At 37.3% G+C, this 22,683-nt stretch overlaps 3 protein-coding genes, 1 long non-coding RNA gene and 1 pseudogene across 4 annotated transcripts; 4 read left to right on the top strand and 1 right to left on the bottom strand.

Annotated features, from left to right (window-relative positions):
- Positions 1-4,663: 4,663 nt before the first annotated feature.
- Positions 4,664-10,565, top strand: LOC141831264 (mechanosensitive ion channel protein 6-like). Its single transcript, XM_074718671.1, has 5 exons — positions 4,664-6,564; positions 8,787-8,910; positions 9,003-9,296; positions 9,392-9,594; positions 10,277-10,565. Exons 1-5 carry the CDS (start codon positions 4,664-4,666, stop codon positions 10,563-10,565), a joined length of 2,811 nt encoding a protein of 936 aa, XP_074574772.1.
- Positions 10,566-14,218: 3,653 nt separating this feature from the next.
- Positions 14,219-15,629, top strand: LOC141831099 (O-fucosyltransferase 31-like). Its single transcript, XM_074718531.1, has 6 exons — positions 14,219-14,359; positions 14,559-14,621; positions 14,851-14,932; positions 15,046-15,116; positions 15,207-15,295; positions 15,392-15,629. Exons 1-6 carry the CDS (start codon positions 14,219-14,221, stop codon positions 15,627-15,629), a joined length of 684 nt encoding a protein of 227 aa, XP_074574632.1.
- Positions 15,630-15,822: 193 nt separating this feature from the next.
- On the top strand, positions 15,823-16,362 carry LOC141830331 (uncharacterized). Its single transcript, XR_012601965.1, has 3 exons — positions 15,823-16,009; positions 16,089-16,178; positions 16,261-16,362. It is a non-coding gene; the product is annotated as an uncharacterized LOC141830331 (long non-coding RNA).
- A 2,236-nt stretch (positions 16,363-18,598) lies between these two features.
- LOC141831098 (glutathione S-transferase T3-like) lies at positions 18,599-19,516 on the bottom strand. The gene has a single exon (XM_074718530.1). It carries the CDS (start codon positions 19,514-19,516, stop codon positions 18,599-18,601), a length of 918 nt encoding a protein of 305 aa, XP_074574631.1.
- A 1,410-nt stretch (positions 19,517-20,926) lies between these two features.
- On the top strand, positions 20,927-21,938 carry LOC141831096 (uncharacterized; annotated as a pseudogene).
- The last annotated feature ends 745 nt before the right edge of the window (positions 21,939-22,683 follow it).

The following is a 22,683-nucleotide window of genomic DNA, read 5'->3' as shown; positions in this document are numbered from 1 at the left end:
ACGACCCAACAATCTGTTCCGAATAAGAATGAACCGAATTTTATTTATCGGCGAATTAGGTCTAGGCATCACTTAATATAAATAGAAGGCTTAAGAGAGAGTTTTGATTATCTTCGAAAACCCTTCCCTCACCTCTCGCCCAGAATGCCGTCGCCCTCTTTTCTCCTCTCTCTCGGCACCCCAAACTCGAAGAACGAGGATTCCGTCCCCTAGGATCACAAGGAAAGTTTCCGGAGAACTTCTTCTACAAGGACGCTCTTCTCCGCGAGAAGAACGCGTAGACATAGGAAGATCGCTGAGAAGATCTTCTTCTCTAACGGAAGAATTGTAGGGAAATTAGCGCAGGAGGTAAGTACATCTCTCACCTGCAGTATAAGTTGTTTTCGTATTGTTCTTTCGCATGGTTATGTTAAGCTTTCCATGACATGATTTCTGTTAAACATGAAGGTATTTATAAGTATGCTCTTTCCATGACATGATTTATGTTCGATATGAATGTATTTATGTGTTCTTCCCCTAGTATAATTCATGTTAAATAGGAATATATATATATATATATATATATGTTCTTTCCATAGTATGATTTAGGATTTAACCATGAATAGGTAAATTATTCTTCCTACTTAGGATGGAAGTAAAGCATGATGAATGAATGATGAAAGGACAAGGATGTAATAAGTGAAAGGACAAGGATGTAATAAGTGAAAGGACAAGAACTTTATGATATATGAAGAAATGTATTTTACTTTTAAGAGGCGGGTATCGGGCCAAAGGTTCGCCCATAATGAATTCCGGGCCAAAGGTTCGCCCATAAGGAAAGGAATTACAGGCCAAAGGTCGCCTGATAAGATAAGTCCTCTGGTAGCATTCGGTGGCTATCTACCCCGAGTTCTATCAAAGATGCGCGCATTGATACTCCGCCAGGGTCCATAAGTATTTAAGTATGTTTACTTATTTTCAAATGTATGACTTTTCAATTATAAAGAAACTAAGAAATTTTCTATGCAATACAAGTATTTCCATGTTCAGGTAGTTTCTGCTTAAGTACATGTCTTTACAACTACAAGTTATTTCCTGTTTAATTACGAGAGAATGCATGCAAGGATTTTCGTTGTTTTGTGAGATTAAGTATGTACTTACTAAGCTTTGCTTATAGTTGCATTCCTTATACTGCAGATAGAGGTAAAGAAAAACTTTAAGCGACGGGAGGCAGCAGGAGCAATGTTCGATGTGTGTGGCGGCGGAACCGCGGATTAGAATAAATAAATAAAAACCATGCTTAGTATTGATTATGTCTTTTATATTAATTTGCTTCCGCATCTTTTTTTGTTTGAACAATTTTTCTGTTAATTAAGAATAGTAACTTAGTCTATGAATACCCTTGGAAGTTTATACAATTCTTCAGGATGTTTTAAATAAAATCATGGATAATAAATTCTATCATTAGATTAATAATGCTAAAGTAAGTAGCATCCCCGGTATGTAGGAAGGGGGGTGTTACATTATCAACTAGGGATAATTTCAATACATTCATAATTACACATGTAGAGATACTCACAAAGTTGTAATCCAATTACAAATTCTCTCATGCTATGAATCATATTGTGAATATTCAGTAGTTAAGTTTAAGATATAATCAAACGTAAGAAATTACGCACTTAAAAAGTGAATTTTATTTATTATTAAACAAATTAACAATACAATCATAAGGTGATTTCCTTAAGATATCTCCCATACACAACACCCGGTCGTCTCTCTCGTGGAATCAATGATAGAGAGTTGTATTAGATATCATAACAAGGAATTTTTATTATTAATATTATTCAATCACATAGAAGGGGGCATATCTAATAACACTTCTAAATGGGAGATAATTAAATATTATTGGAATCAATGACAACTACACGTACAAACAATTATACAATTCACCACTAATCAAATATATCCATGTTAACATTAATCCTACTTAACAAATTCATCCTAATTATTCACATCATCACATTATTAACAATTCAAGATTACAATTCACTAATGTATTTAACATACAAGTATCCAACTATACAAAATTTAATAATGAACATCAACTATTCATACTTCATAATATATATCATACATCCTAATTACAAATTCATTCAAAGAACGACTAAATTTACAATCTCATTCCCAATTAATACATTTATAATTAAATCTAAATATTTGACATATTTACATTAAAATCTAATATTTTCACAAATTCATAATTTATTCAACTCACCATTTACAACTAAATCAAAATTATCCAAACATTCAATTCGCCTAAACCAAATTCACATTCAATCAATACAATTACTAACCGACTAACAAAATCCATTCCAAAGTAATAACTTCACAGTCATTAGGTTTTACTTCAACTCAAAGCTCACATTCAAACATATATTCCATTTGCAATTATTATAGCTCAAACATACAAAGGTTCATTACAATTCTCACAGCTCAATCAACGATACTTCAATTCCATTTCTCATAGCTACAAAATAAGAAAAAACATGTTCAATTATCAAACAACCTCAAACAAACATAGACATATTCAATACCAACAACATCAAAACAAACACAACATGCTCAGTTACCAACAACATCAAAACAAACACAACATGCTCAGTTACCAACAACATCAAAACAAACACAAGAAAGCAGAAACATGGGGGTTTTGACTCAATCAGACACAACAACAAGAATAATTGTCTTCAATACAATTTCAAAAATTAAGGTTACAGCTGCCCAATCTGGGAATCAGAATAGAGAACCCAAATCGAGAACTGGTGCTGCTTTGGTGGAATCGCGCAAGCTTGTTGGTTGAATGCTGCCCAACGGTAATGGATGACCTTCATTGAAGCTGGATCAATCCTGCGAGATATGATCAAAGAAGATGAGATCCCATGCTGGTATTCTGCCCTAATCCACTGTCGCAACCACGAAAAGGAGATTAGAACAAGAAACTGGAAGTGCATACCTCAAATTTGCCAGTGGTTGAAGGCGATCGGAGCTGAACATGGTCTCCCCTGTGTTCACAAACCACGTCGACGAGGGTAGCCGTTGTTGAGCTCTGGTGGATGCGAGAAGGGAGGGGAGCTCACCATAGCTGGACCACTCTAGCGGGGTCCCTAAATAAGACGGTATAGCCGACCATTTCTCACTAGAGCTAGACCACTCCAGCTGTCGATCGCAGACGAAGGGGGTAAAGAAACTATTCACCGGATCTGGACCACTCCGGCGAGATGTCCTGTGCAGTTGTCAATGTTCGTCGATCGTCGAATTACGTTGTCGCTACTCGGAGTCATCGATCGGGAAGATGGGAATTCGGTGATGAGGAAATCGTAAGGAAAGAGAAGCAAAATTGTGATTTTGGTAAAAAAAAAAAACTAGCGCAAACCGAGCCCCCTTGAACTAGACTAGATTCTTGCTTTTAAATCCTCCTTGAATCGGACCGGAGTTGAACCAAACCGCTAAACTAAACTGATTTTTTTTTTTCAAATTGAGCTTTTTGAATTGGATTTTTGGCTTGATTTTAATTCCTTGTAATTGGACTTCTCTCATGCGAAATTGAGCTTGATTGCAATTCTTCTCAAGTTATTATCCCTATCCTAATTTCCTACAAAATCAAATATAATAGATTAATAATCATGAATTACCTTAAATCAATAGGATTTAAGATGAAGACCTCAAATAAATCTAAGCAAATAAAATATACTAGAAATCTAATTTAGGTTACAAAAGAGGATCAAAACACTTAGATAAAATCCTAAATTAGCTTATTCCAAATCCAATTATCATAGGACTGAGACGGGGTCTCAGCTTGCGACCGACAAGCTCACCTTGGTCGGGGCCGCAACAAGACACAAATCAAGGATCAAGGATCACGAAAAAGGGAAGGGGTCGAGAGAGGAAAGGAGCGTATCAAGGATCACGAAAAAGGTGCGGGAACATCGAAACTCGGAGAGGAGAGGAACGTTGGAGATCACGATGAAGGGGGAATGCCGAAGAAGAAAGAGGTTGGCTTGTGGATGGAAAAAAACATAGTCGAAAACTCTAATAATGCAAAAATAACGATGAAAATTTATTTTCGTCACTAAGTTAATGATAGAATTAAATATACATCGCTAAAATAATAATGAAAATTTAATTTCATTATTAATTTAATGACAGAAATAAATTTTTATTGCTAAAATATAAAATAACGATGGCGATTTAATTCCATCATTAAATTAATAATAGAATTAAATTTTTATCATTAATTTTATAATTAAATATTATTATTCTGGTAGTAGTGATAACATTTGATGGTAAGTATATGAATTAAATTTTCATTAATAATTTCATCATTAAATATTATTATATTTTGTAGTGACCGTTACCCAACCACAACACTGGATGGTCCAAAAACGTGTCACCTCCCAGAACGAGATTGTAGGATGAAGCTACCATTAATTGCCGAGTAAAGATGCTTAGTTTAGTCCAACTCCAATGCGAAGTCAAAAAAAATTCTAATTGAAATCCGTACATTTGTCGTTTCTCCTCGGGCTGATTTATATAAATAGCATAAGTTGATTATGCTAACTTTAGCTCTGGCTCTTCAACCTTTTATTCTTCTCCTTCATTGCCATTTTGCCATCCATCCTCCGCCATGGATTCCTTCCAAAGGTCCTTCAAGTCCCATGGTGGCTCGCACAAGTACTCTTCCTCGCGCAACCTCTCCCACGATCTCGAGGAGCAGCCGATCCTTCTGGAAAAAGATGATCCCGACCACAGTGGCGAGGTGGTAGTCAAGATCGATGGAAACAGCCACCACCGTGGTCCCGCCGCGGGCTCCATTGGCGGCGGGAACGTTCCCAATCAAGTGTGGAGGGAATCGAGCTATGAGTTTTGGAAGTCGGAAGGCACAGATGGTCGCCGAATCCGAAATGGAAATGGAAATGGCGGCGGTGGTCTTCGTGATGAGGAAGGAGGAGATGGGTTCAGCTTCATGAGCCCGCAGGCAGAGATCGCCGAGGATCCCCCGTCGCGGCTTATCCACACGTTCCTCGACCAACAGCGTGTCAAAGGCGCCGAGATGGCCCTGGACATGGACATGGAAATGGAAGAGCTAAGGAGGAATTCCAACTCCCCCACTTCTGTATTTGGCTCCAGGGAACCCCGAGTCTCCTTCCAAGCTCCCTCCAGAGATGAACCCTATCCTAATCAACAATCACCCTCGTCCGACGATAACGATACCGATGACCCGGACGCTGGACTCCGGCATAGAAAGGCTTTGACGGCAATGCCTGAACTGGGTGGCGCCGGTGTAGAAGTGCTCCGCTGCACCTCAAACTCTTCCCTCTGTCGCAACTCCACCATGCTCCGTACCAAGACGCGTTCGAGGATCATGGACCCGGCGCCTCCTCTGGCGTCTCCGCCTCCCCAGACGGCAGCGACTACTGGTAATGAAGAGGTGAGGAGGTCCGGGTGGATTCCCAAGTCTGGGCAGATCAAGTCTGGGTTCATCGGCGGCAAGTCGCAGCGAATGGATGAGGACGACGAGGACCCATTCGTCGATGATCACATCCCCGACGAGTTCAAGCGCACCGATTTAAGTTGGCTCACAATCCTACAGTGTGTGAGCCTCGTCCTCATCCTTGCCGCGTTCGCATGCAGCCTGTCCCTTCCGTCCCTCCGGATGATGACGCCTTTGGAGCTCCATCTTTGGAAGTGGCTCCTCCTCCTCTTCGTGCTCATCTGTGGCCGGCTTGTCTCCGGATGGCTTGTCCGTCTCATCGTCTTCTGCATCGAACGCAACTTTCTCCTCCTTCGCAAGCGCGTCCTCTACTTCGTCTACGGCGTTCGGAGGGCAGTCCAGAACTGCCTGTGGCTCGGCCTCGTACTCCTCTCCTGGCAATTCTTGTTCAACAAGAATATGCAAGGGCGGGTGAAGAGCCGCACTCTACCATACGTAACCAAGATCCTGTTCTGCCTCCTCGTAGCCAACCTGTTTCGACTCGCCAAGACCCTGTTCGTGAAGGTCCTTGCTAGTTCCTTCCATGTGAGCACCTACTTTGACCGCATCCAAGAGTCTCTGTTCAATCAGTACGTGATCGAGACACTCTCGGGGCCCCCACTAATAGAGATTCAACACATTAAGGAAGAAGAAGAACGGACGATAGCGGAGCTGCAGAGGCTGCGGAATGCAGGGGCAAGGATACCAACTGAGTTGGAGGCGGCAGCGCTGTCGAGTAAGAGCGGCAGGCTCCCTGGTAATGAAAACATTGGGAAGAGTACACAAATTGGGAAGAGCTTCAAGTTTCCGACACCCAAGCCTCTGGACGAAGGGATTACGATCGAGGAATTACACAAACTCAACCAAAAGAACGTATCGGCTTGGAGGATGAAGAAGCTGATGAGAATTGTGCGATATGGGACTCTGACGACCCTTGATGAGCAGGTTCGGCAGGGCGCCGGGGAAGATGATTCTGTGACCCAAATACGCAGTGAATTCGAGGCAAAGGTTGCCGCTAGAAAGATTTTCAACAATGTTGCCAGATCTGGTGCCAAGTAAGTCTTTCATTTTGGGGTTCCTCAGTTTACATGAAAGCCCATCGGACTGGGATCAGTTCGTTAATATTTAATCATTCCTATTTTTCCAAGATGAATACAGTTGATTACTTGATAGCCATTTAAATATGATTTCTCTTTTCCAAGATATTGAAAGTTATCTATCTGATAGATTTATGCTACAACACCAGAGCATGAATTTCAGAATTTACAAATGAAAAACATTAACTATAAAGATGAGGAGTGCAATATTACCAACGAAATGAAGATACTGGAGTAAGCATGATTAAGAATGTGAATGTGAGAACAACAAAAGACTAGACTATAACTAATCTACACTGCTCATCATGGCACTCACTTCAGTATCAGACTTGAGCCCCAAAGATACATTTATCCATTCCCATTGTAAATACAGTGTCTATTATTGCTGTACTTGATCTCCTCTATCAAGCTACTGGTATCAGAACTAGGAACTGCCTTGTATTCTTAACTGGTTGGCTAATTAGTCAATATTTTGCTAGAATTAAGATGAGTTCACCATGTAAGACTCGTTTGGCCATGATCTAGCCTTAAAGCTATTCCGCAGATACCTGTTGGTGATTTACATGTCATCAGGGGCAGAAGTAAAATTTTTCTTCTCTCTTTGATGATCAAAATACTCCCCATTCAAATTTTATAATGACAATTAACATCCAGTCTCATAGTTGGAGTCCAAACCTAAGAATATTAAATAGGTACATACACATCATATCTTTTATGGTATCTACTAGATTTATTTGAGCTAACTGGTTTTAGGCTTCTTAAATTACGATGATGGACAAATATAAGATCTAGATATTTTTTAATAGAAAAAGTGAATTTTTGAGAGGGGACCACACAACCTACCCATCTAAGGTTTAGCGTAGAATGATAATCTAACTATGTGAAATTAAGGTCAATATGACCATCAAAATTGTTTGTCAACATCAAATTTAAGCAAGATGAAAGTGAGCGGGGTAAACTACCAAAGAACACATCAGACTTAAAATGCAAAGGCTTCAAGTTTGAGAAAGTAATAGTAGGACGTCAAAGTTGTAGTCACAAGATCATTTGTGTTGCAACTTTGATAGAGGAATTGAATACGTAAGCCTTCTAGTGGAACAGAAGCAACTCTACGATGAGAAAAATAGTAGGAAGTAGACTTCGAAGATAGCCGACCATCTTTTGTTCCAACAACTTCATTCAAAATTGAATGGACAACTTGTCAAAATTTATAAGAGATAAGGAACAAAAGAAACTTGAACTTTATCATTTTATTCTTGATCTCTGGAATCAAACCAAAAACTATTATAAAATTAGGGAATTCTAACTGTATTACTTGAGCAGCATCATATTCTAAATAAGTAAGAATAATATACTATTGAATCTAATAATAAGACAATAGTAGATGTTACAACACCTATAGTCGTCCTCTAAAGAAGAGATGGGTTGGTCGTCGCTAGTAGAGTTAAGGCCTATTTATCTATCAATGACACAATGTGAGAAGAGGAGTTGGACGAATTAGGGGCTAGGAATGGCTTAGACATCACCCACCAAAGAGGAATTGGACTTCCCAAGTCAAGAAGTCATGCCGTTGAGGTGGGTGAGTTTGCTACAAAATAAATAATATTGTTATTAGATTAAATTTAGATGTAGGTATAATAGATAATAAAATGACAAAAAGTAGAGTGAGATTTCATGGACATGTTGGAAAGAATGAATACATTCTATAGATAAAGAACTGAATCTATTACATTCTATTGTTATTAGATTACATTAGTTAATGTAATAAAAATAATAATCTATTCAATCTTAAAATTATTATATTGCATTACATAGATCTTGATGGTGATGATGATGATCTTTGCTAGGAGATCTTGCACAATAGTTTTGTATCAAGTTCTCTTAATTATAAGACAATTGCACCATCCTTTTGCCCCTTTATAATGCAATTCATGTTTCCATCATTAATTTCCAACTTGAAAACTGTTTAACAAAATTATGACATCAAACATTCTCATTAGCTTTCTGTTTGAACATTGTGGTTAATAATGGATGAAACTAACACCCTGTAGTTCTTCTAATATTGAGCCTGCCTTCATCATTAAAAATGATACTCTAATTGTCTCTCCTATCTGTCTGCACTTGCTCATATTCAAACTAATCAAGATAGCTGATTAATTGAAACAATTGAAAATTTCCAGGTATATATACTTTGCTGATTTTTTGCGTTTTCTGAACATCGATGAAGCCCAAAAGATGATGAGCTTGTTTGAGGGAGCACAAGAGAAAAACAGGGTCAGCAGGCGATCCCTCAAGAATTGGGTGGTACTTATTTATTTTAACTTCTCCCCTTTGTTCTATGTTATCACATTCCATGATAAGGCATCATCACTTACAAATTTGATGCAATCTTGTAGGTGAATACATTTAGAGAACGTAGAGCTCTTGCTTTGACTTTGAATGATACAAAGACTGCTGTAAACAAACTCCATCAAATGGCAAATGTTGTTGTATCAATCATTGTATTTGTTATTTGGCTGCTTATTCTAGACATTGCCACCACCCATTTCTTTGTTTTTCTAAGCTCTCAGCTTTTGCTGCTAGTCTTTATTTTTGGCAACACTTTGAAGATGGTCTTCGAAGCTATTATTTTCTTATTTGCAATGCACCCTTATGATGTGGGCGACCGCTGTGAAATTGATGGAGTCCAGGTAATTCAAAATTTTGGCTTGCTCAGCTCATAGTAGTATCACAAATTCTCCATACTTATCTATAAAGATTATGATAACTTCTTCTTTACTTTCAGATGTGTGTGGAGGAGATGAATATCTTGACAACAATTTTCTTAAGGTTTGACAACCTTAAGATTGCATATCCGAACTCCATTCTGGCTACCTTGCCGCTTGCCAATTTTTACCGCAGTCCAGATATGGGAGATTCAATCGACTTCTGTATTCATGTTGCAACTCCTCTGGAAAAGATTGCTATAATGAGAGAGAGGATAGTAGGGTAAGAAATAAGAAGCCTTCACTTTTCTATTAAATCTTATAAATTACTGTTCTTGTGCAGAAAACTCCCCTATAATAAAAGAGAATGAGTCAAGAAAAATTAATAGAATGTTGGATGGAGGTAATTAATATATATTTTCTGGAATTTTGTTATCATTTGGTATCATACTGATCTTGTTAGATTCAGCTACATGGATCTTACCTTCCAATGTTCATCAAAGGATATATTACTTTGAATCCAACCACTTAATTTGACTTACTAGAATTATTTTTGGTCTTCCTCCCACTTTACACACTAAACCCTATTCAATTCAACTTGCCCAACACTCACACACGTACCATCTATACAACTTCAATTAGTAATGTCTATAGCATAAATTCGTGATCTACCTAGCAGTTTGGTGGATCATAAATGTTAACATATCATTCTTTTGGTCCTTGAACTGGTTTAGTCATTAGGTTTGCATCCTGCTGAAGGTCTCTTTTAGTCAACTCGTGCTAAATTCTTAGCCAGTTCATCAACTCGAAACCAATTATGCTGCACTTATGTTTTTCTTTTCTTATAAGATATTTTTAGTATCTTAGAACGCAACTCATCATCCTTCTCACATGAGAAAATAGTTCCAGCTCGGTGTCAACATTACAACACTTGGCTACGTTTCTAATCAAACTTTATTTTGCAGCTATTTGGAGAACAAGAAGGAGCATTGGTATCCTGGTGGTCAGGTCGTTCTAAGAGACGTTGATGACATGAACAGATTAAAAGTATCAATTTGGATGAGGCATCGTATTAACTTCCAAGATATGGGAGAACGGTTTTCGAGAAGAGAGCTTGCGGTCCAAGAGATGATCAAGGTATTGAGAGAACTAGATATTGAGTATCGAATGCTTCCTCTTGATGTGAATGTGCGCAACATGCCGGTTATCAATTCCACTCGTCTACCATCTACCTGGACATCTCTCAATTCGTAGGAAACTTCAGATCAAATTTTGTTTCCATGACTAACTACTCCTTCCTCATCTCATCATAATTTTCCCATAAAAAGAACTAAGAATATTTTGAGTTTAGGCTTTACCCTTTAATTTCTTGGTCAACTTATTGTCAGTTAGAGAACGACATTAAGAGCGTAAAGAGGGTTGTTCTCATCTGACTTGTTTTGTAATCATGGACTTCTCTGCAGAAAGCAGGGAACTAAGAATATTTACCCTGTGCAATACGATACAGCTAGTTTGTGAAACCCACTTTCTGATATTCTAAATTCGGATAGTCAACTTCCGAGCCATTCCGATTATATTGTCCACATTGTTTTTTTTTTCAAAATAAAAAATAAAAAATCAAGGACTAAGTTAAAATTTTAGAAGGAAAAAAATGCAATCGCTACAGGAATACAGCCGGTGGCACCCCAAATTCATTGAAACAGTAGTGTTTTTCTTGGGTGATTTGGTGTGAATATTTCTTATTTTATTTCATTTGGAATATTTATCTGGTATATAATTAAAGTTATAAAATTATTTTAAAAAGAGAATTATTTTCATGTTCATTTCTGTTTGTTTGATTTTTAAAAATATTTTAAATATTCAATTTTTATAATCTAATTAATTTTGAAAATGATCTATTTAATTTTATAAAAATTTCTTATCAACTGTCAATTAAATTGAAAAGTTCATATAAATGCTTGTTTGATATGTACTTATCCTCGGGGTATAGTTGAGTTGGTTACGACGGAGCATAATTGCTGAAGTGAATAAGGGTCAAATCTCGACGAAGTCGAGGCGAATGTCTTTTTCCATCGTGACCAACTGTAGCTTCTCGATTTACTTTCTCATAGATGATCGTAGAACCAACCATGTGAAACTATTGGGATAGTCGATTCCACCTTTTACTAAATTATTTGATATGTACTCTCACGTTGTGTTATTGTTCTTATTTGGGTAGGTTAGTTATTTATCCCTCTTTATTAAAATGGATAATCGAATAAATAATAAAGAGGATGGAAGTCAAATATTTTGAGAAATTGCAAAGAACAAGATGTGTAATTATTTTATAGGATCAATAAAATAATAAATAAATTATGTATTTATTAAAGAGGAATGAATTGTGTGACTCTTTATATTAAATTAATAAAACAATTAATGCATCGTTTTTTACTATAAAGCTTTGACACCGTTTTTAAAACAAGTTGTTTATTGTTTTATCAATTTAGTATAAATAGTATAAATAGTCCAATAGACGTATAATGGATGTCAGGTTGAGGAGACTTTATAATTTAAGAGCTATGAAAAACAATTGTATGCTTCTTAATCTATACTTGAAGATTCTAGGAGAGGTTTCTTTACTTTTGATATTTTACTAAAGAAGAAAAAAAAAAGATTCCAGAGTAATCCACCTAAAAGTTTGTAGGTCGTAGACTATGAATCTGAAGGTTGTCGAACCATATTACATCATCACTTTATGGTATGTGTATGTTTTTATTTATATGTTTTCCATTGCTAATTTGTTTGCGTTCTTGTTGGGATTGCAATAAGAGAAGAGAAATAAATTTTAACTTTGTAAGCACATGATTCACCACCTTTCCTAGTGCACCATTTATTACCAACAACCTCAACCTTTTAGAACCCTTAGGATTAGTTCTAGTCACCCCATAGAACAAGTTGTAAGAGATGTTTTCCAAGAGGTAAAACTAGATCTTATTTTTGGAATTTAAGGAATCAATTTGCATTCATATTCAAAATTAAGTCCAAGATTATAGATGAAGTTTTGCTTGACCTGAATTGGATGCTAGCCATGAAAAATGAGTTGGCTTAATTCGACAGAAGTAAGTTTGGGACTTGGTTCCAAGACCCCAAGAATATATTATTATTGATACAAAGTAGATCTTTAGAAACAATATAGATGATAAGAGAACAATGATTAGAAACAAGGCTAATCACTACAAGAAAATCGGTCTTTAACAACACTCAAAAGACATCGGTTTTATGTCAAAACCGATGTCTTTTACTTTTTAACAACGGTTTTAACAAAAACCGATGTCTTTGAGACATCGGTTGGAGCCTACGACAACGATTTTTGGAGGCTACAACAACGGTTTTAAAACCGATGTCTATGTGCGCTTTCAACAACGGTTTTTGAAGACTACGACAACGGTTTGAAAACCGTTGTCTATTTGCGCTTTCAACAACGGTTTTGGAAGCTATAACAACATTTTAAAACCGATGTCTATTTGCGCTTTCAACAACGGTTTTGGAAGCTATAACAACAATTTAAAACCGTTGTATATTTTCGTTATCTTTGAGAGGTTGATTGGAGACTACGACAACAGTTTTTGGAGGATACAACAACGGTTTTAAACCGTTGTCTATGTGCGCTTTTAACAACGGTTTTTGAAGACTACGACAACGGTTTGAAACCGTTGTCGATTTGTGATTTCAACAACGGTTTTTGAAGTTATAACAACAATTTAAAACCGGTGTCTATTTGCGCTTTCAACAACGGTTTTTAAAGCTATAATAACAATTTAAAACCGTTGTATATTTAGATTTTATCTTTCCCTCTCTCCCTTTCTTCCTATTACCTGCGCTTCCAACACTTCACCCGGCCGCGACTTAACCCCTTGTAAACCCTAGACGCGTCTTCAACCACACCGCCGCCGCCGCGTCTTCAAGGAGACCGCCACCTACGCGTTCCCCCTCAACTCCACAGAAGACCTTCATCTCCACTTCCTCCCCTTCTCAATCGACAGACACACCGCAACCATCGGCTCCACACCGCAATTGCCTTGTGAAAAACAGTCTTTAACAACACTCAAAAGACATCGGTTTTATGTCAAAACCGATGTCTTTTACTTTTTAACAACGGTTTTAACAAAAACTGATGTCTTTGAGAGGTTGATTGGAGCCTACGACAACGATTTTTGGAGATTACAACAACGATTTTAAAACCGTTGTCTATGTTCGTTATTTTGGGACTACAACAATGGTTTTTGAAGACATCGACAACGGTTTGAAAACCGTTGTCTATGTGCGCTTATAACAACAGTTTTGGAAGTTAAAACAACGATTTAAAACCGATTTAAAAAAAATCAGATTCAATCGGGTATTATTTTGACAAAATCCTAAAACTCTCTCTCTCTCTCTAACTCATACAAGCCGAGGGTTTTTTTCCCTTCGTACACACAACATTCACGCCGCTTCCCCTTTTCTCCCCTTCTCTCCCATTTCCGACGCCCCCTTTTCTCCCCTTCTCTCCCATTTCTCCCCTCTTCTCCTCCTCTCCAAGCAGCACCTACCGGCTCCCCCCTTCTCTCCCGGATCTTGGCGCTGATTCCTTCCCCGCGACACTGTCCCGACGCCTCTAGCTACCTGGTCGCGACGCCCCCCTTTTCTCCCCTTCTCTTCCATTTCCGCAGCCCCCTTTTCTCCCCTTCTCGTCGGCGTACACCCTCCTCAGCGAGATCGTGACTGGCGAACGTGCATTTCTACCCGGACGCTCTCGTTCCTTCAGCAGTAGACGGTCGCGTACCTCATCATATGATTTCCTTAACCGGTCGCCCCGCAGCTGGATCCAGCGAACCCCAGCGTCGTCCGCTCCAGGATTCTTCCCTCACAAGCTGCGATCGCAGGTGCTAATGTTGCGGCGGTGGTGGCGCCACCGTTACCGGCCACGGCAGAGGAGCGGACTACTGGCGGGTTCGCTGGCGCTTCTCCTCCCGGCTTTCTTCCCCGCACTCTTCAGTTCGCTTGGTCGTGCCTTTCCGTCCATCTTCTCTGTGAGATCTATTCTCTTCTACTTTAATTCGTATGAAATGCCTCCCGATTTTTAGATTAGTGAAATTTCACGTCGAAAGTTGTCATTTTTTTTGGTTTTCCTAATTATGAAAACTATGGTAACGTGAGATTGTTGATGACTGGATATGATCCATGTCTTTGATTGGCCTCCCGAATTCTTGAGAGAATACTCTCTTGTAGGAGTGGAATGCACCACAACCTCGGCATCTGTCCCTTCTAAATGGTGCCTTACAACACAAACAAGTAAGTAAATATACATATTAATCATTATATATATAAAACTGTTTTCAATGTTCATCTTCATTGTTTCCATATTTTCAAGTCAATTGACAAAAAGTCCGAGTTGTAAGGCACCATTTCAAGTCATTAAATGGTGCCTTACAACACAAACAAGTAAGTAAATATACATATTAATCATTATATATATAAAACTGTTTTCAATGTTCATCTTCATTGTTTCCATATTTTCAAGTCAATTGACAAAAAGTCCGAGCTTTGGGCTCCCTTAGCACCACAAGGATGGAAACCTTGTATTGGATCTTCAAGTACCTCCTGTAAGTGCTCTACAACAATGACACTATGTAGTCAACTTAGAAGTCTCCTTTTTCTGTGTATTGATTTATCTTGATGGTTTTGTTGCCTGACATCTTGATTTTATACTCTCTAGCACTCCCTATCAAGTCAAATGGATTTATTCAGTTTTTTCTTGATGGTGGGCTGAACCAACAAAGAATGGGAGTAAGCAGGATTCATAGTTTTTGTTTTGTTTTATTTTTTCCTGTATATGTAGCCGAAAACTTCCAATTCAACCTCATGGTTGTTTTATAGATCTGTGATGCAGTTGCTGTTGCTAAACTTTTGAATGCTACCCTTATTATTCCATACCTTGAAGTTAATCTTGTTTGGCAAGATACAAGGTAGTCTTGGAGAAACAACCTTATTTTTCTTCATCGTACATTTAGCAAGTTTAGGACTTGAACGAAGAACAAAATTAATGTTTTTGGCTTTTGCAGCTCATTTGAGGAGATATTTGACATTGACCATTTTATTGACACACTAAAAGATGACATCTCAATAGCTAGAGGATTGCCAAAAGAATACTCTTGGAGCACCAGAGAGTATTATGCTACTGGCATTCGTGCTACAAGAGTGAAGACTGCATCTGTTCATGCTTCCACAGATTGGTATCTCGAAAATGTTTTACCTGTCTTACACAGGTCTGTGATTATACAACTTTTGCATGTTGCTTGAACAGCTTATCACTTGCGAATAAATATAGTTCCTGGAATTGATGCTTTTTTAATCGCACCAATTGTTATAGGTTTTGTTATCACACCACGATTCATTGATGATGACGATGAATAGACTTGTTGATCCCATAACTATTACCTCATGAAAACAGCTACCTAAACTTAATGACAACCTCTTCTATTTTTCAGGTTGAATCAGAAATATTTTGCCTGCATGGTGGGCTATCTCCGACTATTGAAACCCTTGATGGCATACGGAGCTTTGATCGTGTTCAAGAAGTTCCACATGAGGGAGCTATGTGTGATCTTTTATGGTCTGATCCTGATGACAGATGTGGTTGGGGTATTTCTCCTCGTGGTGCTGGATATACATTTGGTCAAGTATGGCTTTATGTTTTTGGTTTCTTATGATTGTGATAGCTTGTCTTTACTTGGCAACTTCGGGTAATTTCAATCTCAGGATATATCCGAGCAATTCAATCATACTAATAACCTTAATCTGATAGCCAGAGCACATCAATTAGTCATGGAAGGATACAACTGGGGACATGTACTTACCTATTTTATTTTATTTTATTTTGATTTTTTTTGTTCTGCTCAATTTTTCTTATGGTTGGTTTTATCCCAAATAGGACCAAAAGGTGGTTACTATATTCAGCGCCCCAAATTATTGCTATCGGTGTGGAAATATGGCTGCCATCCTGGAAGTTGATGACTGTAAAGGTCATACATTCATTCAGGTAAATGTATATCTATTCTATGTTAGTGTGTTAAAGTTGATATTGCTTTGTGATATTGCTTAAATTGAGCAGAGTTAGACGAGGCATACAATTTGATGCTACGGAGAGCATCCAAGGAAGAACAGAATGGAGTGAATGGAGTCTACGGAGAGCATCCAAGAATTTAAAGCTTGCTGGTCCAAGCCTGTTCCAAGTAAGTGAATGGAGTGGCTCATGATTCATTGCTATGCTAGATGGAGATTTTGTTTACTTTTCCCTTTTGAATTTGTATTGTATCTGTAGAAGTACAGCAGTCAAAAGGTTATTTGTAAACGTTGAGGATTCTATATTAGTTCCTTCTGAGGATGAAAACAATGTAATATGTTGCAAGAAGAATAATTTTTGTTGCCCTGCCTGTGAGTGGCTCTGCTTCATCAGCTTCTCTATGATTGTTCAGTCATAAGAACATAATATAGGAAACTAAATTGGTTGCTATTTAATCCGTATGGTGCAAAATGGTCTTCTCCAAATCCATCGTAAATTTATAGTTGATGGTATGGATCTCTAAACCTTTTTAATGCAATATGATGCGTAACTTTCTGTATGTGGTTGAGAAAGCATTCTTCAAATGTTTTTAGACCATGTATATCCATGTATATCCAAAGGACAAATCAAAGATCCTTTATCGTCAAAGTCATAAAAATGATATCCCAATATATTTGAGATAACTAAAAAAATTTATTTCTCACTTTAAAGTAGGGAAGATAATTAATTATCTGAATTTGGATCAGATTTTATATTTTTATTTTCATCTTTATTTATTATATTAATCTTCATCTTCATCCTAAAGGAGTATTCAATTTTCATTATAATTTTCATACCATTGAAGGATTGGATATTCATTCTCATCCCTATACCCATTATAGGATAACATATTCTCTATACTAATTATTTTCTTCACTCCATTCAATTACCAATTTAATTATTTCTCATTCGATGATCAACTTTGAGTGTCAACCAACTTCACTGTTATGTTGTTTTTTGAAATCCAATATCATTGTAGAGCTAATATTTGAAAAAATTAACACAAAGTGGTGCTAATTTTTAAAAATCAAATATTTTTCTCTCTTTTTTTAAGGGATTTTGAAAGATTGTGATTAAGGTTGTGGAAGATCTGAGTCAAGAGTTTAAGATGCTTTCTTCTAAGGGCGCGTTTGGTTTAAGATTATTGTTGATAATGTTAATTATCTGTCCAAAGTTTGTTTGATTTAAATTATGATCGATTATCGAGTAATGCAGCATTACTGCCACATCAGCAAAACGTCAATAATGTGTTATAACTCAGGAATTTAATTACCTTAGCAGCGTAAGGTCTTCCACAATTTCGGAGTTAGCAACAAATTTTTTTCAAAATTACCCTCCAATTTTTACCCTTTAAACAAAAATATCTTGGAATTTTTATCAAATCTCAATCCACCATAATTAAACTCTATGTTGAAAATCTCAATTTTTGTAGTGGTGACGATCCTTTTCTTCTCACAACATCATCCCTATGTTGAAAAAATGCTGAATGATTCTCTAACGCATTCACTATGCAGAGGAATAACTCTCTTCGCATTCGAAATCGTCTTCAAAATATTTCATCATGATACACCGGGTTTATAGAGAAATAATCATTGACAAGTCTCTCATGCCCGACTTCACGATTTCTTTGGATGAACTTTCTTCTTTTGCGTGCGTTCCTCCTTTGATATGCTTTCATAAGTTGTTGATGTTGTTGATGAACCAATAACATCAATTCTTCACCTGGATCATAAACTTGCTCATCGATTTCAACATGGACTTTGTCTTCGCTTGTCAAGTTGGAACTTGAGCTAGAGCTACTTGTAGAATGAGACATTTTTGGAGGAAACACGTTTCAGTATATGTGTTTGAGAAATGATATGATAGTTGAATGAAAATCTCGTAGCACAATGTGTCTATATATATTATTTTTCTCATGCAACGGCTAGTTGGAACGGCTAGTTTCAACGGTTAGTTTACAACGACTAGTTTGTAACTTTTAGTTTGTAACGGTTAGTTTTTTACGGCTAGTTGTAATAGCTAATTTCCAACGGCTAGTTTAAAATGACTATTTTACAAAATTGTAATAATTAAAAATCACATTAATCGAAAAGAGAAATACAATAATTAAAAATTACAATCACTCGAAAGTACAATAATACTAGAAAATGAATATTGAGTACACAATTTATATATTCCATCTCGACCTAATATCCTGGCATAGACATTCATGTATGATAAGTTGCTCCTTTGTCATCTGCGAGGTGTCTTTGTTCAATATTTTGTACTCCTTCAACTTCAAGTGACGATTCTTAGCTTCAGATTTGGACAACGCAGCTTTTGCCTTAATCTCTTCTACTTCGAGTTGTTTTTGCTTCAGATTGACTTTGAACTTCTTCATGCTTATGTACTCAGTGAACTTTGCCAGATCCTCCATAGTCGATTTTGCTTTGTCTTTTCCCTTTCTTTTTGCTACCTTCTGTCCCATTGGACGAGTATCTTCATCATCCAGGTCTATACTCACATTTTGGTTGGAAGAGGTGTTGCTTGCTCCCGACTCTGAGGTCCTCGTTTTCTTTGTGGCCACAAAGGGATCAGCAGACTGTGGAGTAAACATTGGACGATCTTTGACAATTCTCCACACATGCTCAAGATTGAATGCAACGCCATTGTTTTCGGATTGATATTTTTCATACGCAAACCTCAATATATCTTCGTCAATGTGATCACTTCGATATGAATTATAAACACTATTGTAATTTGCATTGAATCGATATACCTTCTTTTGGATTGTATTGTGCCAATGTGACCATATAACATTTGCACTTCTGGTCTTTGAACTTGAGGGACGATTCTCATTGTCGTAGCTTGCAACACGTCCCCAAAAAACATCCACCTTTTGATCATTGTCAATTATTGGATCATCACTGATAGTGACAAAACTTCTCGCTAAGACCTCGTCTTCAACCTTTGTCCAACTTAAACGCTTTCTTGTACCCTCAGTATTTGAAACCACTTTTTCAAAATTGACCACCTCAATTGGGGATTCCCGGTCGGAAAGTTGAGTCTCCGGGATAAAAGTTAGAGTTGCAGGTTCATTCGACATCGGAGGAGTGAAAGACATATATGTTGGGTTGCAAGGGTGCAAACATAGTCCCACATCTAAAACACATGGGAAAGATCATGGGTTTAAAGGGATGAAAAGTATCTCCATTGGCATGAGGCCTTTTGGGGAGAGCCCAAGAACAAAATCATGAGGGCTTAGGCCTAAAGTGGACAATATCATGCTATTGTGGAGATACATACATTCTTTTGGACCCAACAATTGGTATTAGAGCGAGGTTATCTCAGTTCTTAAGAAATTCTACTGTGTTGTTCTAATTTTTCCTTCCCGAACACCTTGTTGTTCTGTTTTTCGTGATTTCTCTGCGTGTTTGGCCGACGACGAACACGGCAACGCACCGGCGCTGTCTGCGTACGAGAGATCCTTGTGACGCCGGCGAAGTAAGAAACGGCGGCCTGGTGCAGGCGTCGGCAAGGCATGCGGCGTCGGCAAGACAATCGCTGGCAGCAGGCGAACTGCAGCGCGCAGACGGGCAGAACTGCAGCGCACGGCGTTGGTTCAAAGAAATTAACGTGGTTTTTTTTAAAAATTAAGTTAATTAACTTAATGAAAAAAAAAGAAAAAAAAACCACGTTTCAGTGGTTTTTTTTAAACCAGCACGTTGCATAATAAACTATAAACCACGTTTCGGTGGTTTTATTAAGTTAATTAATAATGAACGTGGTTTTTTTTTCATAATAAACTGTAAACCACGTTTCGGTGGTTTTATTAAGTTAATTAAAAAAAACTAAACCAGCACGTTGCATCGGTTTTGGCAACGTGACATTTCTATTTTTTTTTAATGAACAGTTAATTAATGAAGAAAGAGTTAATTAAAGGATTCTGCAGTGAATTAGATTTTGGCAACGTGGCATTTCTGTTTTTCACTGCAGAATCCATATAATTAAAGGATTCTGTTTTATAATCCATTTCTGTTTTGGCAACGTGGATTAATTTTACAGTTAATATAACGTGGATTAATTAAAGGAAAGAGTTAATTTAATTACATGGCCATGAGTTCATTTAAAGATTAACCTTCATTTTTAATCTGGTTCTTTAATTAGCATAGTTCTTTATTCAAATTAAATAAGTTGAATTATGATGTTGCCAAAGTGACCTCTCTAATTTGGTTTATTTAATTTTGAATTTTTTGAATGCTTGTAATTGTGTATTTCCATGTGATCATTTGATCGGCCCAAAGGACGGTCAATGGTTGATCGGAATACATAAATTACCTGTGATAGTAAGCATATAACAATTATAAAGATTTCACATGAAAATAGCAAATCAATCCAAAGAGGGGTTTGTTATTTGTCGTACTTTATTGTTAGTATTTTATTACAACAAGAATATTACTAGCAATTAATTTTACTGTCCAAAGACTTGAAATTAATGGTGCACTAGATATCTTGAATGGGTTTGCTAATTATTTTGAACTAGATTGAAAAAAAAAATTTAAAGTAGTGAGCATGTTATTTACAGTTTATTTTCTGTTCTCTTTTCAGTTAATATTGCAAATATCTCTGCCAACTTAAATTCAATACCGGTCCTTAATGGTTCCAACTTTAAGGACTGGAAGGAGAACATTCAGATAGTTCTCGGATGCATGGACATGGACCTTGCGATACGGACGGAGCAACCCCCTACTCCTACGGTAGCTAGCTCTCTTGAAGAGAAAGCTAAATTTGAGAAGTGGGAACGCTCTAACCGCATGAGTCTAATGATCATTAAGCGTGCAATTCCGGAGGTGTTCAGGGGTGCTGTGTCTAAGGACACCACCAATGCTAAAGATTACCTTGCAGAACTTGAAAAGCGCTTTGCCAAAAGCGATAAGGCTGAAACAAGCACTATTCTTAAGAGCTTGATTTCAATGAAGTATAAGGGCAATGGTAATATAAGGGCAGTACATCATGGAGATGTCCAATCTTGCTTCAAAACTTAAAGCATTAAAGCTTGATTTGCATGAGGAGTTACTTGTGCATCTCATTCTGATTTCTCTTCCAGTTCAATTCAACCACTTTAAGGTCAGTTTTAACTGTCAAAAGGAAACGTGGAATTTGAATGAACTGATCTCTCATTGTGTTCAAGAGGAAGAGAGATTGAAGCAAGAAAAGACTGAAAGTGCTCATCTAGCAAGCACCTCTAAGGATAAGGGCAAGAAAAGGAAGAATGTGGATGCTGCAGGTCCAAGTGCAAAGAAACAAAATAAAGGAGATTGTTTCTTTTGCAATAAGGCTGGACACATAAAGAAGGAATGTACCAAATATCGTGCATGGCGCGAGAAAAAGGGTATGTTTCTTAATTTGGTTTGTTCTGAAGTAAATTTAGCTTCAGTACCTGGAAATACTTGGTGGTTAGACTCCGGTGCTACTACTAACATCAGTATTTCAATGCAGGGTTGCCTGAACTACCGAAAGCCAAGTGATGCTGAAAGACGCATTTTTGTGGGCGATGGAAAATCGGTAGAAGTTGAAGCAATAGGGCACTTTAGATTGTTACTCAGTACTGGTCACTATTTGGATTTAATAGATACTTTTGTGGTACCGTCTTTTAGACGAAATTTAATTTCTGTTTGTTATTTGGACAAATCTGGTTACTCTTGTTCATTTGGAAACAATCAGTTTCAGTTATCTATTGGTAATTCAATTGTTGGAACCGGTTCATTAATGCAATATGACAATCTATATTTACTTGATACAAATGCTTCATATAATGAAACCCTAAACATTGAATCAAGAGGTACTAAACGAAAACTAAATGATAATACTTCGGGTGCATTATGGCACAAACGTCTAGGTCACATCTCTAGAAATAGAGTTGAACGTCTTGTGTCAGATGGGATCCTGAATTCCATTGATTTCACGGACTTTAATGTCTGTGTTGAATGCATTAAAGGAAAACAAACCAAAGATAGAAAATTGAATGCATATAGAGCTACGGAAGTCCTTGAGTTGATACATACGGATGTATGTGGGTCATTTCCAATTCCTTCTTGGAATGGTCAACGCTATTTCGTATCATTCATAGACGATTTCTCTAGATATGCATACATTTTTCTTATTCAAGAAAAGGCTCAAACATTGGACGTGTTCAAGTCATTTAAGGCTGAAGTTGAAAATCAACTTAACAGAAAGATAAAGAAAGTAAAGTCTGATCGTGGTGGTGAATAC

The sequence above is a fragment of the Curcuma longa genome, chromosome 6 (genome assembly GCF_044706935.1).
Source record: "Curcuma longa cultivar G26 ecotype Majalengka, Jawa Barat chromosome 6, ITB_CL_G26_1.1, whole genome shotgun sequence".
In the NCBI taxonomy this organism is placed as follows: Eukaryota; Viridiplantae; Streptophyta; class Magnoliopsida; order Zingiberales; family Zingiberaceae; genus Curcuma; species Curcuma longa.
This window is presented reverse-complemented; position numbering and strand designations above follow the sequence as displayed.

Bases quoted from the DNA above. Each gene is read 5' to 3' on its own strand.
- LOC141831098 (XM_074718530.1), bottom strand. From the start codon at position 19,516: ATGTCGAATGAACCTGCAACTCTAACTTTTATCCCGGAGACTCAACTT.
- LOC141831264 (XM_074718671.1), top strand. From the start codon at position 4,664: ATGGATTCCTTCCAAAGGTCCTTCAAGTCCCATGGTGGCTCGCACAAG. The intron at 6,565-8,786 runs GTAAGTCTTTCA...GAAAATTTCCAG, and splicing joins GTTGCCAGATCTGGTGCCAA to GTATATATACTTTGCTGATT. The intron at 9,595-10,276 runs GTAAGAAATAAG...TTTATTTTGCAG, and splicing joins ATGAGAGAGAGGATAGTAGG to CTATTTGGAGAACAAGAAGG.
- LOC141831099 (XM_074718531.1), top strand. From the start codon at position 14,219: ATGTTGCGGCGGTGGTGGCGCCACCGTTACCGGCCACGGCAGAGGAGC. The intron at 14,622-14,850 runs GTAAGTAAATAT...CATATTTTCAAG, and splicing joins GTGCCTTACAACACAAACAA to TCAATTGACAAAAAGTCCGA. The intron at 14,933-15,045 runs GTAAGTGCTCTA...TATACTCTCTAG, and splicing joins TGGATCTTCAAGTACCTCCT to CACTCCCTATCAAGTCAAAT.